This window comes from Tympanuchus pallidicinctus, unplaced genomic scaffold (assembly GCF_026119805.1).
Source record: "Tympanuchus pallidicinctus isolate F22 unplaced genomic scaffold, pur_lepc_1.0 scaffold16, whole genome shotgun sequence".
NCBI lineage: Eukaryota > Metazoa > Chordata > Aves > Galliformes > Phasianidae > Tympanuchus > Tympanuchus pallidicinctus.
The window spans coordinates 18,544,281-18,564,571 of NW_026294679.1; the positions used below are offsets into that span (position 1 = coordinate 18,544,281).

The 20,291-nt window shown below is 42.6% G+C and overlaps 1 protein-coding gene across 2 annotated transcripts in view; it reads right to left on the reverse strand.

Moving 5' to 3' along the window:
* GBF1 (golgi brefeldin A resistant guanine nucleotide exchange factor 1) overlaps positions 1–16,728 on the reverse strand; it is a 97,725-nt gene extending 80,997 nt beyond the window's left edge. For both annotated transcript variants that reach the window (XM_052678090.1, XM_052678089.1), the window contains exons 1-3: positions 16,505–16,728; positions 11,682–11,787; positions 10,778–10,844 (exon numbers count right to left, since the gene is read on the reverse strand). In XM_052678090.1, the coding sequence (XP_052534050.1) occupies positions 10,778–10,844; positions 11,682–11,787; positions 16,505–16,512 (181 nt within the window). In that variant the 5' untranslated portion in view covers positions 16,513–16,728. The remainder of the gene's footprint in view (positions 1–10,777; positions 10,845–11,681; positions 11,788–16,504) is intronic.
* Positions 16,729–20,291: the final 3,563 nt, after the last annotated feature.

The window sequence follows — 20,291 nt, forward strand, 5'->3', positions numbered from 1 at the left end:
TACATCCTTCAGAACAGTCTAAATTATTTGCTGGAGCATTAAACTATGACAAATTTTAAATGTTTTTTTCTTTTTTTCTAGAGACATTATTTCTGCTTCCTTAAATTCTATACATTACTGTACTGTGGCTCCCTTTGCTTTCCAAATCTGCAACGCTTGAATAACTTTCAAACGTCTGACTGGCACCTCATACAAGAGGAGTAGAGACCAGCATGACAAGAAAGAAAATGAGGTGGTATTGAAAGATGTTAAGAAATACTGGCTGGTGCCGAGAAGGATCAAGTGAAATGTGGGCAAAATATGAACTGCATTACATTTTAGAGTTTATTAGCAGCCTCATACAGCTGCTCAAATTCAGGCATCTAATACAGGGATGTGAACAGCTGGTACCATCACCTGCTGCTCCTGCAGAGTGAAAGCCAGTGTGTGACCTTCCTCTGCAGCACATGGGTCTGCTGCATGTGAACAAGCACCAGCACGGACTGCGAAACCCAATAGCATTAAGAACCACCACCCAAAACGAAACTACAATTTAAAGGCAGCTGATAGAAAATGAACTTCGCTTTGAGATTCTGAATGGATTGACAGGAACAGTGAAAGGGAATAAACAGCTTGCAAAATGTAGGTTGATGCTGCCTCTAACACAAACAAAATTACCGAACAAGCATGAAAGCAAGCATTCCAGGATGCTATGATGGACTCCCTCCATCACGTCATTCTACATTTCTTGAGCAATTTCTTTTTCTTTAAAGACAATGCTCTTTTTTTCAATTATTAAACTACTCTGTTAGAGCTGCTTTGCTGCTTTCTAAAATGTCCACATCTTTTTATTTTTTCCTCTCCTATTTCCAACACTTTGAGAAAGTAAAATTAATTAAATACTTTCCCAAAGAAAACATTACCTTCTTTTTGTACTGAATAGATATTTCTTCTTTTATGCTCTCAACGAGGCAGAAGCCTTCATGATGCAAGCATTCACACTCCTGCATCAAGCAGAGAAGTTCTCCTATTGTTCAGAACTGAATGCTAACAGTGCTGACTGAGGTTAGTAGCATAAGTTTCTTCCATTCACATTGATGAAGTCAATTGGAACATATTCAACTGTGGAAAAACAGCCCCCGGCTTAATATTATTTCACCTTCATTATTTCACCTGCACTGCTGTATCTCTTCACCAAACCAAAAGCTAATTTCCCCACAATATCACACCACTCTTGTTCCAACTGAAAAAGCCTTTTCCTGTTGACCACAACAGCCCAGTAAGTATTTGGGCAAACATACTTCCTACACCTTTGTGTTCATCACAAAGACCATCGTGGTGAATATTCCCAGCTCATTCTCCCACCTGCACGTATCAGTGTCAGACTGAGGCGGGACGCATCTAAGAGAGGAAAACCACAGATGTAAAAAGTATAGTGCTTGTTAGATCTTAAGGCTGACTAAATACATTCACATTTCAGTCTGTAAAAATCCAAATGTTTCAACAGTCTCATATATACAAAAAGCAAAACAAAGTATTTCTAAGCAATGGGGAAACCTCAGACTAAAGTGAAAGCCAGTTGATGATGTCTCCTCCCAAGCTTCTGTGACAGCCATCTTAGTTATTACAGGCCACTATAAACTAATCTTGCTTTGAAGAACATCCAAGTGCCTAAGTGCAGTTAGCAAAGATGCTTACATAAGCAATCATATTCTACCACTGCCAAACTCTATCCTCAGAGCTCACAGTCTCTTTCTCTTTCAGTACACCATGATCAAGATGACAACCACATCTTGATTTACATCATCAATGCCTCTTATATTTACAGTTTGCCACATAATTACTTAAGCAGTTTATAAAGAGATAAATGGAAGTTAATACAACAGCCACTTGGCAGATTTCTTCAAGAAAAATGATAATTTACTGAAAAGCAACAGGAGTTTAACAACAAACTTCCCCGAATTAAGTTAAATCCAATTAAAAGTTAGCACCATTGCTCTGATGTCTCTCATCTCATTTAAATAACAATACCACAACACACACATCAAGAACTACTTACAGTCATGCAAGAAATCAAGCTCCTGCACTAAGAAAAGAAGGCATGCACATTCAGAAGAAGCCTGCTCTGTTTATAACTTACTGCTAGCCGTACTGAAACAGTGCGGTAGTAGGCCAAGGACAGGACTGGAAATTAGAACTTCTGCAGTGCTTATAATAGGATACAGACAGATGATCACATCAAAGTACCACCAACACTGAACAATTTATCCTATTCTGCTAACTGGCATTAATCGAGTGCATCCCTTGAGCATTACAGTTGTGTAATTGTGAGTACAGTACAAAACATACCAGCATAAGCTATCATGGAAGTAGTTTATCTAAATGAAACTTACTAAAATACAGATTTTAACAGGATAGCTAAAGCCAACATCACTATCAACTTCAGTTCCACTGTGCTTACGTCCAAATGCTCATCTAATATGCTCTCCTTTTGCAATTCTGCACAATTCTGATTGTTTTTTTTTTGTTTTTTTTTTTTTTTTTTTAAATCAGTGTTGTACTGTTCATCAGCTTTCATAGAGCTCTACATCTCTCCCTTTCCACAACATGTTGCATACAGAAGTAGTTAGAAACGAAGAACTTCATGCAAAAAGCTCAGGCACATTCTTTTCAGGAAGTTCAACTGATGCAGTCTGTCCACCCATGTCCTTAAGCTAACCAAGAAATGCGCACATCTAATTAGGAGTTTAAAGAAAGAGCAGGTTGCTCTAATACTTAGAATGGCATTTCCAAGTCACATGAGCATTTATATTCTAAAATTTTGTGACAATTTATTTACACATAGGAAATCAGTCACAGTACATCTCTCTCCAATGCATTAACAAATTCACTCCCAAACATTTCCCCCAGAAAGCATGTGCTGGCAACACCAACAGCTGACTGAGTGGTTGGCAACCCAGCGCAAAGCTGGAGCAAGATGGACTCTGAGTTCCTTTCCAACTCAAGACACTCTATGATTCTATAAACACTGGAATGAATACATTTCAAATTCATCCATGACACGCAACCTCTTCACCTCAGAATCCATCGCGTAACAATACCTAAGACCCTACCTTTAAGCTACTACTTCATAGACAACATATGACAAACTTCCTGTTCTTTGCAACATTTAGAGGTGCTGTAAGGCAAGTCATCTATGTTATCTAAAAGATTCCAGGAGTTATTGAAGGACTGGATGCAGCTGGAGATGTTAGTAGTTATTTCTACAACTTAGAATTAGGAGGTCTAAATGAGAAAACGCTTTTTCGTGAATGTAAAAACCCTTCTGTGGAAATCTACTGCACGACACTCAGAGAGCAGACAAACAAGGTATGTTTACCTTAGAAAGAAAATCAGCAAGTTTACCAACAAACAGGTAAGCCTCAAACTGCACTGCTTTACTATTAACATTCCCTAATCCACTAATTTAGTATTTTATGACCGATTTTATCCTTTTATACTTTGTTTTCACACTTACCTCTGAATCCCTCCAATTCAGGCCCTTTTGCTGCCTTTCGTCTTACACAACAGTTACTGAGAAAAGCACCGTATCACATATCCCTGCACTATCCCCAAGAACAGAACACTTTGCCTGATGTCTTATTCTTTCAAATCTCAAACCTCTTCAAATTCCCATCTCGCTACATGCCTTACTAGGGGTCAGCCAACAATGGTTTGTTTGAAGGAGAAATTGAGGTAGTCTCTAAGAAAAACCTTTGAGAGCTTAAAACCTTTGTATACTTAATGACTTCTCTCTGCTTCCACCTTCTAAAGCCACAAACCTTCTGAGGCGAGGAATGTTTTAGTATGTACACTGCGTGTGTATGATCAAGACTTGGAAGTCCAATCACAGATTACCTAGCTACGTAAATATGCACCCACACTTTCTGATGCAAGTTTTGGTTCTCTGAAGCTAATAACCTGCAAGCCACTCTTAACAGGTCAGATGATGGCAGTTTTGGGAAGAAAGGGGAAAGAAAACAGAAGGAAAGCTTCCAGATCAGGAGAAGAGCTATATATTTAATAAAGTCCTACTAGAATTCAACAATTTCACATATATTTCTGCTTCCAGAGGGCTTTTACTACCATGCAAGTAGCGTTACTGTCTCTTAATTGGCCACAACCACTTTTAACTGGTCTCAAGTGACCACAAAGCCAGTACAATCCACAAAAACAGCACATCAAAAACACCCAGAACAAAATGTCCATGAATGACTTAAGAGGAACCTTAACTTCAACAGAGCATCTGGCATTGCCTTTCTACCAAATCAAACTGCAATTTATTGCCCACTAATGTATGTACATTAGGCCATTTCCTTTATGGCTCCACTTCACACAGAAGCAGTAACCGAAGGAAATAATGGAGTGCCCAACAAGTGGGAAAATAATTGCTCAACAAGCGTGGAACAAGAGAGAGTCAGTTGCACACCGTGCACATGTGGCAGCTCTTCAGAGGTAACAGAAGGCTGGTGTTACAGAACAAGCACACTGCGGGAACTCTGCCAAGCAACAGCCAGGAGCGCTTGTCCATCTCAATCCTGGGGTCCTCAAGGATTAGGGGTCAGGAAACAATTCCTCCCAACAGCACCACCTCCTGCCTGTACCTGCCATTCATTAGCCGGGCACAGACAGTAGACAAGGTCCAACCTCTCATATTAAATCACACACAAAGAACTGCACTAAAAGGAGGCTAAACTGGTATTGCAAGATGGTGGTACAGGACAGTAGAAGGGACAGCCCGGATGTGCCGGCTTGAAGAGAAATGCAGAAATACCTTATTTGAACACCATCATACCATTTTAGTTGTGGGTTTGTCCCATTCCCCCCGCCCCCCCCAAAGATATTCCCAGAGTCGCTCCATTTGTTTGGATTTTTTTTCTCTGAAAGTTTCTTAGGACTCCAAAGCACAAAATAAAAGGCTACAAAGTTCTCAAACTAAGGCTGCCACACAAACTATCAAGCCCTTTCTGCCCTATTCAGTCTTAATTATCTACTCTGTTAAAAGCTTCCCCTTCCCAGGAGTCCTGATGATGAAGACTTCAGTGAACAACTCAATGACACAAAAAGTACAGCTGCAATCACACTCTGCACAAATGCTGCCCCACAAAAACAACACAAAAATCTTGGAAAAGGTTACTATGCTTACTCTAGTGCATGTATAAGCTTCAAGAATACTAATTAAATAGTTATTTTTCATCAAGCATATTGCTCTTCTTTCTTCCTTCATACCAAAAATAAACTAAATCTTAAGTGAAAAGACAATGTTGGTGTTAGTTCTGGGTTTGAGAAGTTTCCATCTCACAGGTCTTCTAGTGCAGCTGCCCATTCCTAGGGCACATGAGCATCACTCTTGGAAAATCATCTTAGAAGGTAAAGAACAGAATTAGCAATCACTCAGAAAGAGACTGGTTTATGACTACACTAGTAACTAGGAAAATCTATGCCAAAAATATCAATAGAAATATCTGTGGGAAAGTCAAAGACCTTAGCCCTTTGATGCATCTGATGCTGCAAAGAGACTAGAAGCAAGATGCACCTCTCTAAGAGAGGGTACCTGGAACTACCTGCAGCTTCAAAGCAAAAATACTACATTGGTTTAAATTCTCTCTGTACTTGGAAGGATGCCTGCTTTCACAAAGATTAGGAACTTGCTTTTAGAATGATAATTTTTAATGCAAACAATTATTATATAATTATAATTGCAAACTATTAGTAAACAATTGTTTACTGTAAATACAGTACACAAGAATCAAGTAGTCTGGATTCAGTCTGCAAACAAAGCATCAGATTAAGAGTGTCACTGTCATCTTCCTATTTTTTATAGAAAGAAGATGAGAGAAAATATCCAAAGAACTAAATCACCACTTCTGTACACCATGTTAGATTATGTGACATGATTAAAATTGCGCTACCATCCATTAATAAGTACAACTGAATTGAAATTATGCAAAAAACCTTACTTCATCAATTTTTTTTTTTTTAAACCATTCTTGCACACTTTCCATTGGACTCAATGATCCCTGTGAGCCTCTTCCAAATCAGGATATTGTGATTCTTAATAAAATTGTGAACAATGCAACAAAAGCAAACCGCTAGCCAGAGTTGCTTGGTCTTACAAAGTACAAAGTTAACGTGTACAAATACCTGATACTAAACTAATGAAGATAATTTTTCTTCTTAAAAAGTAGTCATAGGAACAGAAATAATCTAGGAGTGTGGACAGTCTTCTAGATCTTTTCTTATGAAGATGTCATTAAAGCTTTTTTTTTTTTTTTTTTTTTTTAATTTTTGCTCCAGATAACATTGCAATCCTTCAATGCAAACAGGTGGAGAAGTTTCCCAGGTACAGTCAATCAGTATTTGCTATATGCTAGTATGTCCAGTCACTTTTTGCAAAAATATGGTAGTGCCCTTAACTGCCAACTGCAAAGCTACAAGCATTACAGCCCTATGATGATATCATTTATTTCCTATTCTTCTTTAAAAAACATTAATTTTTCCAAATTTCTTCACTTAAATAGACTGCAATAGACGTCTCACAGTCTATTTAACTGCACTGAGAATACTACTTCGTAAGAAGAGATCTTAAAGTTCAGACATTAGTCCCAAATCAGGATAAAACTTCTGTATTTTTTCCATCTGAATGTCAGATTTTCTCTAAAAGCCATTTCCGGTGATCAGACGGAGAAAATGAGCTTGCAATCAAATCTACATTCCAGAAAACTGATGGCAACAGTAACAAGTATATTAAATCAGTACACTGGGCAAAGGTTCTCCTATGGTTACAGTCATTTGACCTTTAGCCAGCTCTTAATGCCCCAGCCAGCCCTCTAAAGATGGAGATTTGCAGCAGCTTCTTGTCTGAAATAAGCCATGAAAAGATTCTTCTGAACCCACTATACAAGCATTCATTTAAAATGTCATGAATGTGCATGAAATCAGAGTGCTTCTAACAGCTTACTTCACAGCTTCTGTTTAAATGCACTAACTCTGAACCACCAGAGGATAAAAGGACTCAAACCTTCCAGCCTGGCACTCATGGCCCTAAAATATACACAAGTACCTCTTCACAGGTGTGTTTACCTAGTTTAAACCTTATTTAAATAGACTCTTGATGCACACACTTTCCACAAACACCTGCTTCTCCCACTGCTGACTTGTACAAGGCTGTTGCATTCAGTCATCTGCTGTTCCAAAGCCATCCTACACACCAGCAAGCAGTAATTCAGTCATGATAATCCTGCTTACTGACTCATCCTTCCAATCAGGGCAAACCGCTACAGATGTACCTGCTTTCACCTGTGCATCATATTGGAATGGTCTGAAGATTTCAACAGCCACAGCAAGATTTAAGCAAACTCAATCCTTAACAGATCATTAAAAAAAGAGGCTTATGATGAATTTGTACTTCCAGGCATCATTGGTTATAAAACCTCTCTCTGCTGAGCTCACATTCTAACATTGAAACACTCAGGAAAGAGAAGATGCTTTATTACCACTGGATGTCAAGAAGCAGCTTCCTTTTGTTGACCTGAAACCATAACAAAACTGACAGCACAAAAAGACTTCAAGATCCAGACATATCTTCTAGATTACTGAATATACTTTAAAAAAGTAGTGAAATTAAAGTTGCGGTGGCAAAAACCCTAGATCCAAACTTGTATCAATTCTACGGCCTACATTAAATTTAAAATAATTTTTAAACCTAGTTTTATTTGAATTTTGCAAGCATGAACAAAGCTTGACACTCATTGCTTGCACACAGTCAGAACTGAGGACACTGATCCATAGTTTAAGTAAGCTCTGGAAATATAAGATACCATTACAGACAGAGCTATGCAGTGCTCACCCTAGTACAACCATGCAACTATTAAATTTATTTTGAAGTCATGCATACAACATTCAAGATGAGAGTACATCTATTTCTCTGTTTTCCATGCAGCTGCTATAAGTAATAATTGAGATATACATTCAGCATGTACATATAAAAATAATATTAAAAAAATGAGAGCGGATCAGAACAGACATGTTCATTTTCTTTTACAAATCTACACCAAGTCGCAACAGAAATTAACTTTCTCTGTAAGAATTTTAAAAAGCAACATTATTCCCCATAAATCCAAGGCCTTGCACTAGGTACACTGAATGGCAGAAGTGAAGTTATTCTTACCATAACCATGGGATTGTTTGTGCTGATCAAGAGCACCTCTAGATGTTTCCTTCAAGTGCCCCTTTAGATATTACAGTGGGATGGGATACCACTAGGTGGTTGCAGGCAAGGACTAAGTGGTTTTAGTTGATCAAATAAAACATTTGTAATTTAGTTATTCTTGTGGAACAACACTTTGAAATGGGAATCTTTTTTTATTGCAGGAGGTATACAGTGCATCCATGTACCCTCGAGCGGGGTATTTCAGCACCGCAGTCATGACAGAGTTAATACCCACCAGCTCAGAGGAGAACAAAAGGTACTCCACTGCAACATGCCTAACATTTACATTGCCTCTCTTTGCTCATTAAACAGGTTTTGGTTAAATAATGAACAAACTGTATTACAGACTCCGATGAGAATTCCAAAATTATAAATCAACTGGTAAAGCCCAGAGGAGAATGAAGGGAGTGGGAGGGAAGGAAGGATAATATTGACTAATATAAAGGGCGCAGCTTGACAGTGGATATTCCTGCCACACCTGATCAAACATGCTCCATGGGGGAGGGGAAGGGGGGGCGAGAGCAAAGAGGGGAGATGGGACAAGGCAGCCTGAAATTTGCATCCGGAACAGATTAAAATGGGTTCTTGAGGGATTGAGAAAATACATAATATATATTACTATAAATGCAAAATTGTACTAAAAGCTAACTCAAATGTCAAAGATTACAGCTTGAATAAATTTAAATATAAAAGCAATGCGTTTTCATGAGCTAATGAAAGAGACATGAAAGGAAGGTCTAGGAAAAAAAAAAAGAAAAGAAAAAACTAAGTTTGGACTTTTCACTGCCTGAAAGATGAGGTAGGAGGCTCTATATCCAAGTATTGCTTGAAAAACAGCACATGTGTAAAAGTGAAGAAAAAAAAAGCACACCAATGATGTCAAGCCACTGGTCTGAAAATAGCAGTCAGTGAAGCTGAAATTACCTGTTTAAGAGAATCCCATGTAATCAAACCACCATGCTACGATCATTATCATATATAAGCAACTACTAGCTCAGTGTAAACCTCACTTGTGAGATGACTGAGCTCAGAGTCTCTAAGTCTCTCAGTACATTAAACTTCGCTTTCTCTAACACAAGCAGATATTTGGCTTGCATTCTCTCCCATCAAGTCAACAACATATTGGATCCAGGTTCTACAGTTAAACAGCCAATCCTTGATATTTATTCATATTGCATTTAATCAAGCAACCTCATCTTCTTAATGCAAAGTCATATTTGTGGGGCAAAGAATTTCAAGAGTTTCATCTTCAAGAGAACTTCATCTCATAGAAGGAAGAGATTAGTGCCAGGAAAACATCCTCCCAAGACAACTTCAGAGATTGTATGCATACCCTACAGAATATGACTGAGCCTACAAAGACACATAAATCCAGCATGTCATTTAGCCTGTGGAAAGGTGGAGCACCCAGAACAACAAAAATACTATCCAGAAATACACACTGTGCAAGAGCTGTCCATGATGTCATGACCTGAGTCTTGCCTATAGCCAACAGAAATGCTTCAGGCAAAAGAGGAGGAAAAAAAAATAAAAAAGAAGCTACACTTGTAGGCAGCCACAGAAGAGGAAGGAATAAAGACTTAAATGCTGGCGCGGGTCCTCAGCACTCCTGTTCTAGTAAATATTCTTCTTAAGGGATTCCAGGCTTAGCACTGACATAGGAACTGGCACACTCTACAATCAGAAATGAAAAAAGCCCACTCAAACTTAGGCTGAATGTAGTTCTAAACACCCATTCTGATAATGAGATCAGAAATAAAGCTTACTTTCAAATACTGCAAATAAGAAACTCCGGAAAGAACCAGCAGCACAGCATTAGCTCACCTCCCAGCTCAAAATATACACAAGGTTAAACAAATGCTCCTGAAACTATTAACAGAGGAAATCTAGGAGGAAATGGAAAAATGAACTGGAAGTGAAAACCCAGTCAGAACCAACATCGCAGCCACATACTCCATTACTGCAATCAGTACAGAGTCCCAGGACTTTTTGGTGCAACTGGTCACAAAGTAAGCCATTCACTTTGAGATTCAAGAGATCCAAGTGGAAAGTGCTCTCCATTCTTCACTTGCTACTGGTAATGAACCATGAAACCCAACAAATCAAAGATTGTAAAGAAAAAACAGATAACTGGAGGCACCTTGACAAACAGATTTTCTTGTCGCTCAAAGATTGGAAAGCATAAACAAAACACAGGATTATACGTAATAATATGCCAGATTTCCTATTATTATTATATTTCCTATTATTATATTATTATATTACTATAAACTTCAGTATGAAGAAAAAAACATGCACTTAGACACACAAATATACACATAAACACAAACAATACACACAAACACATATATATGCATATGTCCAGATAGTAGCAAGTGGTACTATTTCTCTAGGAAAACATATAGGTATTTGCCCTTTTCTCATTATTTGATATATCTGGATAGTAGATAAGACAAAATAGTGCACCTGCACACAGACTGAAAGAAAAAATTTATTTGCATGTACCAAAGCAAGTATACATACCTGCTGATTTCTGCATAAGCTTACCTGTTATATTATTCAGCACTTCTTTTAAGACACTAAAGCTATGCAGCAAGGGATCCCTTTCTTCATCCTATAGGTTATACATACGAAGAAAGACATTAATGAAGCAAACATGCTTCTGAAGATGCATCTTAATAATGGGTATGTAAAGACCTCACCTTCGTCCTCAGGGGAGTATTATGGGTTGAGCTTATCACTGTCAGACTATTTACTCCATCAAGATGGGAGAAGTATTTTTGTTTTCCTTCTAGCACTATCTTATGTTATACAGCTCAAATGTCAATGAATAGGCTCAAAACAGTGAAATCCACTGTGGGTTTATTGTCCTTTGAAGTATTTCTGATTAGTCCTCCACTGTTCAATAAATTTCAGAGCAGATCTATCTCATACCATATTTAAATGGCTCATCTGGATTTGCTATAATGTTAATCTATGCAGATGGTAATGGGAACAGAAATACAATGACATTTGGTGCCATTAAAATAACCTGAAAAAAGAATGAATAAACCTGAAGAAAGTATGAATAACTGCATCCTTTAGCTTTATTTTATCTTTATGTTATTAAAGTAAGTTTCTCCGAGCCATGTACGTCTGCAGCCACACCTGCTACTGGGTGGCAGTGAGCACTAGTGAAGAAATGTGTTAGAAGGAACAGTGGCCCTGCCCTCTGACTAACTGAAATCACTTTGCTGGATGACAGCCATCTGCTAATCAGTTGGCATTCTGAAGTGCACCACAGATGCAGTACAACATGGGCACACGTCTTCACTGCGGAAGCCAAAAACTAGCCATGAAACTATAAGCAACTATTAAAAAAAAAAAAAGAAAATAAACAAAAAAAGACTCCTCTAAACCAAGCAGTTTCTGCCACAGCACAAATGGGTAGCAACAACCCAAGGCAACTTACCAGGTGTGTGTGAGTGCTCCATCGGGCATTACGCTTGATGGCTCCCACCACCGCATTGATTTCACCTTGTACAATGTAAATGTTTTTATCCACCATCTTGACAATCCTGAAAATAAAGATAATTCAAATCAATCTCCAGTTCCCTGAATCATTCCCCTCCTCAGATAAAACATGGAGATGGATCTAGCCAAGCAGGAGGCCTCCAGAGATGCAGAACACTTCTACAACTTGGTTTTCTAAATGAAGACATGCACAGTTTTTGTCAATGAGACGACAAAAGAAGAGCACTTTTCCACAGAACGCATTTTCAAGAACATCAGAGCAGATCATTAGTTAGAACAGCAGCATAACTTTATCAAGGCCCACCCCTCATTTTTCCCTGGTACACTTGGGTGCAGAGGAAGGCAGTGTAAGGGTACTGAGACGCAACTTCCACGACAGTGCAACACCACACTCACTCCTGCACTTATGCAAAGTCCTGCAGACCTACACAGAACACAGCACTAATCTTGTACTGCTACATAAGCATCAGTGGCATAAATAAGGCAGCTCGAGGGAAACTCTTCAGGACTTTGACAAAATAACATCATGTATAAAATGCACTGATTTTCACACCTGCTTCATTAGAAAGGTTTCAAGAAAGAGAACAAGGACAAAAAGCAAGGGTAAAACTCCATAAGGAAATGAGAAAAAAAACTGGATAGGACATGGAGAGAAAAAGTGAGAAAGCGGAAGGCAGACATTCACACTCATACAGACTGAGGACTTACAGAAAAAGTCTTACATCTGGTGTATGTGGTAAGAAACCCAGAAAAGCAAAAGCACACAAGCAAAAGAGAAACGCTTTTAAGGACCTGAGAAAAAGAAAGTGCAGTTTACACCAGGGTTGTTCTCTCTATTCTAAAGTCCAGACAAAGAGAAGCATAAACAATTAAAAATGAAGAGGAATGAACAGACATGACTGTTTACAAAGAATAAACAGGACTGATAAAGAGACCAGAGTCAGATGAGACCGTGTCTAAAGTACAAGAATACAAGAAGTATTTAGTGGAACTGTATCTAATCATGAGACTTCTTCAGAAGATAAGAAAATGAGGAATCCAGTTTGAAATCCCAATAGGATGTCCGTAGGAAAGCAGCTGAAACATTAATCACAGCACTTCAAACTAGACAGGTGCACTTCCAGATCCGACCAGCACACTTAAAGGACTCCACTGGGGTGGGGGAAACAAAGGACAACAAAGATTTTTGCCCACATAGAAAAAGCAAAGCAGGAAAGGACAGAATTTCTGTAATTACTCCAAGCTTCAGGAGCACCACAGCAAAAATTCCAGAGCACGTGTACTGGATATGAATTCCCACTAATTAACGTGTTTGAGTTATCAACAACTCTTCAAACACACAAATTTTCTCAGAGCGAAACAGAATAATTTGATAGAGGACTCTGTAAACAAGAAAGAAAAATACTGTAAAAAAGATGCCTTATCAAAGGAGAGCATCAGATTTGTTGTTTCCATTATTCTACCTTTCCAACAAGATGAATAATCCTACAGCAACACCATGTCTGTCTTTATTTCAATATTTAAAATAACAGCACTCCTAAGTGTTACACTGTAAGTTAGGGGCAAAGACAAAAATACTTTATAGCACAGGAGCTGCCCTAACGGATCAGCGCTACCAGATTATTCAGAAAAGCAAGCGTGTGTGCCACAGTTTGCCTGTGCCCAGAAAAACAGTGGTTTATAACCTCCTTCCACACCTGCATCTAACACAACCACAGATATTTTCCTGTGAGTTCTTCAATGCTTGAGATGTTCCCATCCTTGACAGCTGCCTTCCTCCATGCATCTTTTATGGAATATTTTTTTTCTACTTCAGCTTATCATCTCCCATCAAAATGGGAGATTTTGTCTCCCCTGGTGAATTCCTCACTCGACGACATCTTTTTCGATACAACTATATAGAATATTTCAGAGATCAATATTCTAGTCCATGAAAGTACTTTTGAGGAAACATAACGCACACACAAATCTGCCAGAAGCCAAGTTGTGTCTTCACTGTTACAAGATAACACTGAGCACATAAAGCCTGAAGTGCCAACTCAGGCATTCAGCAGTGACTTCTAGAAGCAAAGGCTCCCCTCACCTGATTTGGAAAAGCATGTAAAGATATACCAAACACTTATCATATGCCTTGCACACACACAGATGCTCAGCAGTTCTGCACATTTAAATCAATGCCAAAGCTTAAATGCTATGCTGCATTCTAGGGAATTTGCCTGTAGTACCCTTATTTCTCTTCTTCTACCTTTAATCCCAAAGGATAAAGAACAACAAGCTGGCTAAACTCAGTCCTCCCCAAACGTACAAAGTTTATAACACTCAGCTTTCCACAAACCTGGTGCTACCTCCAGTCAGCAAAACAGGAAGAGGACAGACAAGTTTCCAGCACACACCTTTTCCTTTACACTTACAGTGAAATGAAACATGCTAATCCTTTCAAACAAGGGTATACAACATATTCAAACAAGCCATGTTGCTTGATATGGCCTTCCTAACATACTACAATTCTGCAGTACTTTCTTTTTCCTCCAAAGCTATTCTTCCATTGCTAACTATTTGAGAAGACTTGATCAGAATGCACTCTTTTTTTTTTTTTCCCCTCACCACAGATTCTGTTAAATGTAACTTGATTCAAAACCTGCACACACAAATGCACACTTACTGGTCCAACACAACTGAAACCACCAGTCACGGTGGAAAACCCAAATTCACACTTGAAGCTGTGGTTATCAAAAAATACAGCACACTGCACCACAAACACTGGGTAAAGGTGGGAGAAATTTCTGCTTCGTATTTAAGCTCTCCATTAACCAAACAACATACAAACACGTTCCAAAGCAAACCACAGGCAACTGTCCTCATCCATGGCAAGGATCTTTGCAGCTGCATGCTGGAGAATGAACAAGAAAACAGTTGCAGAGAAAAAAAAAAAAAAAGTCAGAACACTATTTTCAGAGAGATGCATTTTGTAAGCTCAAACTTCTGAACACATCAACCACTCAGCACAGGCTTAGAAGTTTAATTCAAGGAATGGAAATTGTTTCTGTAGACTCTGTTCTTCCTGAAGCATATCCTTTTTAAACTGTCTGACATCTTTCAGGATTCAAGCAATAACCGCTCACAGAGCCTAGAATAGATGTTCTATACTAAAAGAAGTTTTAAGATTGAAATTAATGCTTGAATTGAATTAACACAAAAACCTATTTCCCTCTCCCAATGGATTCATACGTCTGCTGAAACCTACAGACCCATCCTCTGATTTTGCTCCCACTCAGTACTTCACCAGGCAGCTCAAAACCAACATAGCTGACCAGCCCACTCGGAGAAACAAGGAAGCTGTCATCACTCACAGTCCCCCTCTAAGATGGTTACGAACTCAAAGACTGGAACAAGGCAGACATCTAGAAATTTCATTGAACACCAAAGTCTAACCTTTACATGTGTGTCACTTCAGCAACCCTCTATGGACAGTGATGGCCAATATTCTGAGACTCCTGAAATGGGATCAGGTGTTAAACTTCCACATAAAAACAGCGACAAGATTTACATCTGCTGATGTTATCTCACATGTGCACTGCATGCTCCATTGCTCAGCCCTGAAACATACTGCCCCAGTTTTTTCTATTGCCAGAAGAAGTCACAGGTACACTTCTAAGAAACTCTTCTTCCCCTGCAGAGAAATGTCTGCAACTCTCCTGAAAATCAAGCAAGTCAGCATTAAAAATGTCACAGTCTGGCAGATCTCCATCACATCACTTCTCCCTGTCACAAACTTTAGCCTTCAACTATGCTAACTGACTCAAATCTAGTGAAATCACTACAGTATGTAGCAGTAACAAGAAGCGACAGTACTATGCATACAGAAAGGTAGTACTTAGTAACAAGCTTCTGCTGAGCAAAATCTGCACTGTTTATCATAATGCAGAAGTACAGCCTCCGACCTAGCCTCTGCATCGTGCCCTGACACAACATTCTGCTACCACAACAGGATACACAGCACTTCCCAAACAACAAATCGCAACTGCTTCTCACCCAGCTGCAAGCTCGCTCAGTTACCAGGAGCCAGGTGACAGCAAAGCCTTTTCCTCCCTTCAAAGTGCCCGTCCAGTTACATGAATCTCTCACCAGGAAGTTAAACCCGATGTGTTTTTGTTTGTTTGTTTTTCACAACAGCTGCTGTGCAACGAACATCACAGGCTGAGAAAGTCGGAGAGCTGGAGGTATTCCTGCAAAGGCAGGTCTGGGCAGTTAGACGCGCGGTCTGAAACACGGCCAGCAACGGCAGGGCAGCCGCGACAACTGACAAAGGCGGCGCCGGCTTCTGCAGGCCTGCGTCTTTAGCTGCGAGCGCGAGGAGAAACCTCCCGCCCGGCTACCAAACCTGGGGAGCCGACCTGGAAGCGCGAAGGAGAGGCTCTCCCTTGGGCCGCTTCTTGCGCCCGAAGCGACAAAGCGCGGTGCCGGTGAGCTCGGGCCTCGCACCCCACGCCGTTGCAGCCCTCCCTCCCGCACGGCCGCCGCGAGGTGCGGCCGCGGCTCCGCCGCGTGACCGAGAGCAGGAAGCGGGGCTGCGCTGCAGCGGGGCGCCCGAGTCTGGGCCGCGGGTCCCCCTGGGCCGCTCCCGCAGACGCGGGCGGTGAGGCCTGCTCGCCCGCCTCGGGGGTTCCCGGCTCCGCCAGCGCCCCCCGCCGCGGCCTCCCTCCCGGCCCGGCCCCCGCGTCGCAACGCTATCGCGACAGGCGCTCGCCGCCCGGCACTGACCCCCGCATCCAAAATGGCGGCGCCTGCTCCCCGCGGCGGCGGCCGCTTCACACATCGGTCGGGCGAGCGGGGGCTCGGCCCGGCCCTGCCACCGTCCGCCCGCCCCTTCCTCCCGGCGGCAACGGGCGAGGCGACAGCGCACGGGGTCCTCGCGGCCGTAGGGAAACGGAACCGGCTCGGCTCCGCTAGCACTGACGTGGAAACGGGCGCACCCCAACCCGCTGCCTGGTTACTGCGCCGACGGACAGCCCGCGGAGCCAACCCCCGCGCGGCGTAGCGGCCGGATGGTTGGGCTGCCCAATAGAATCACGGGCTGATGCTGGCGGAGGCGGGATATCCAGTGACAAGCCAAAGAGAACCAATGGTGGCAGAGAAAGTAAAACTAGCAGGGCCGCTGGCCAATCGTGAGGGAGCCGTGCCGCTGAGGGGCGTGGCCAAACTTATTAGGAGCAGCAAGGGCGGTTGACGGGAAGCCGGGAGGCGTAGGGCATTGTGGGCCGGGCCTCCCTCCGCGTCGCGCCCGGGGCAGTGCGGGCCTCTGCCTCCCGCCCCGCCCCGCCCCGCCCCGCCCCGCCCCGCCCTCCGCTCCCTGTGGTCCCCTGCAGGTAGCTTACAGTTTTAAAGCGCTGGCAGGTCAGCATGGAGGCTGGTGTATCAGATATTGGACTGGTCAGGGCACCCACCAGCCTACCCCCGAACCTTAACGCTGTACGTGTAGGAAAGCACAAACTGAAGGTGGAAGAGAGGAGTAGGGCCAAGCCGTATTCATTGGCTGTCAGAGCTACAGCTTCATCTGCTGCGCTTTGGCTAAAGGAGCAAAGTGCTTCAGACCTAAATGTGCAACAAGAACCATCCCTGGCCAGCCTAACCCAGCCATGAGGTTGGCCCTATCTCCACCCTCACAGATAGCCTGACACCATCACCTCCCTCCTGAGAGCATGGCCCCGTGTTGGCAGGGATGCTCTAGGGATGACCACCCCATCCTTCTTGGCCTGCAGAAAAAGCTACCCAAGTACTGTATGGTCAAGAATCAGAGTATCTGAGGCTGAGACTGCACTTATCTCCCAACTCTGCCAGTCGAGGGTCGAGATATTTGCTCCAGCTGTTATTTACCTGATGATAGGCAGAGTTCAGAGCTGGAAGGTTAAGCTGTAATTGCAGTAAGTGGCCACATACGTTCCTCAAAAATGGAACAAGAAGCTGCATGATTCTGGCAACAGAGGTAGTGTCTCATAGCTGGCAGCTTTTAGCTCAAGTTCCTCAGCCAAAAAACAGGTGGTCAGATACTCACTGCAGAGAGACTGCAAAAGCTACCAGGGCAGCAAGCAAAGAGGCATCCTACTCTCTGCAAATGCACTCTCCTTTCCTCCTGCCCTGCAGCAGCAGCAGCTGAAGCACCCTGTAGCGCCCATCAGCCATTGGGAAGTTCCCAGGATCCAATCACTTGCTCACCAGCTCCTCTCTCAACAAAGGGGCTGTCTGTGGCACAGGCCAGACCCCCTCCCAGCTAAGCCTACCTCCCCTGCCAGTGAAGGGGCTGCAGCCTCTCTGTACCTTCTGCCCCTGCCCAGAGAGCTGCAAAGTGTTTATGGAAGCTTGTCACGGAGCTTGAAACCAAGCCAGCCAGGAGCCTTCTGCTTCACCCAAATGCATCTTAGTGCATTAATAAAGAGCAAACATTGCAGTGTGCTTTGCATTTTTACTCACGATCCAGTACTGCATTGTCTGGAGAGAAAACAATACAGCACAACCCCACGCTGTATGGGAGCAGCAAGTTCACTCGCACACACCAAGCACTGTGTCATCCAGCCCTTGAGTAGTGCAGCACCACCCCTGCACTGAGGGAGTGCAGGCAAAGGATCAAGAGATGGGAAAGGCCCACACTGCTTTATTCCCAAGACACTGGTTCTTACACACAGCACAGGACAGTCGAACTCAAGATCAGAACAGCAAAACGTGCAAATCCCTCAGATTCCTGCAGTCTGGGCAGGAAGGGGTTTGACTCAGAAGGCAGAAGCAGTCACTATGGCTAGGAACTGCTTGCAGATGCTGTCCTCAGAGATGAGAATCCAAAACAAATATCACAGTCATTCCCACCAGCTGCCCCTTTCCAGAGCAAGCTCAGGTAGCGACCAGCCCACAGCCAGCTGAAGGCTCTCCAAATGGAAACTGATGTTCTGCATCTGGTACAATCTGCTCTCGGGCCAGGACCTACAGCTGGAGCAGCAGAGCTGAACTGAGACACTCAAGAACAATCAAACCCTTCTCTGGCAATCATACAGAACACAGCACTGAAGCTGCAGAGCAGCCTCCTTGAGCTGAAACATCCTCCCGGCTGTTCTACATAGCCCATGTCTTAGCAGCACTTCCCAGTGACGTGAAACTCCCAGCGTTTTCCATGTTCTCTGCTTGGCCACAAGCAGCCATGCCTTTTGGCAGGAGCAACCTAACCTCAGTTAGTCATATCTTTGTCACCTCTTGGCGAGGCTACAGCTACGTGATACACCTGGGCATGAAGCCCACAGCACTTGGCAAATGCCAGCTGGACAAGCACACTGCAGTGGGAGCCCTGACTACCACAAAGGCATCAAACCCACCCTCTGCCTCTTGGCCCAGGAGGCCAAACCACAGCGTCACTACTGATCTCCAAGGAGTTTGATGACATGAACCCAACATGGCTAAAAGGTTAGTTAAGACAGGAAGGTGGAAACCATGACCAGCAAAGCCAATTGCAGCACACTCTGAGAGCAGTGAAACCAGGCAGCTGCAGGACTGGATCTGCCTGTAACAGAGACAGGGTTTCCTCTGAGAACACACTCCTCCCAGACGGTAAAAAGAGAAGTATGCCTAACCTGCTTTGTGATTCCCTTCTTCTGCATGTCCCATCTTTCTGACAGTTCAGTCTCAGTTTAGTTTGCGTTTACTTCTTTTTTTTTTTCCCCTTACTTTCTAATTAATATGAAGTAGTAACATCTGTTTCCTGAGCTCAGGTGAAGTCCTTGGTCTCTTCTCCAGCAGTGAATCCTCCAGCTGGTGAGACAATATGAACTGCAGCCTCAGAATGCTCAGAACCAACCACAAGAGCTGCTGCTACATTTCATCGCAAATGGAGAGCCCTCTCTCCCAGAGAGATGGTTTCTGCAAGAGGACGGCTGCAGGAGGCTGTCCCAGAGAAAGCCTTCCTGTTCCCATATTGTCTTCGTGCTACACTCCGCAGGGAACAAGGCTGAGATGGAATGCTGGTTCTTATTTCCAGTTGCCCAAAGGAAATAGCTAAAAATACTTTTGTTTCATCATTACTTTAGAGCATAAGTACTGTCTGTATTTGTTGCAGACTACTCACGGTGGAAGGCTTGGAGGTTTGAGAGGCGATTCACATAATTCCCTTTATTGCTGCAGACCATGAGCTGGGTTTTCTGCTTCCCTTAGGCATGTAGTGAGAGAGACGGACTGTCCTGGGGAATGCCAGTGCTGCTGTGCTGTGCCTGCTCCTCAGGGAGGTTAAAATCAGAGGTGGGAAAAGATGTGGTCTGGTTTGCAGTCACTTACTGCATAAAGCAGTGAGGCAAGTGGGAACCTCAGGTTACTACTATTAATAAATGTGGTAATTTCTCATGAGTATCTCAACACTGACAGCTTCTCTCAGGCTTTCCCACACCCCCTGCACTGCCATGTTAGTGTGTTTCTGAACAGCAGTCCATAGTGCCATGTCTTCTTAACCCCTCTTCACGTCCTGGAGTTCTCCATGTGCATTTCTCTTCCCCTTCATATCTATGTGCCACACGAT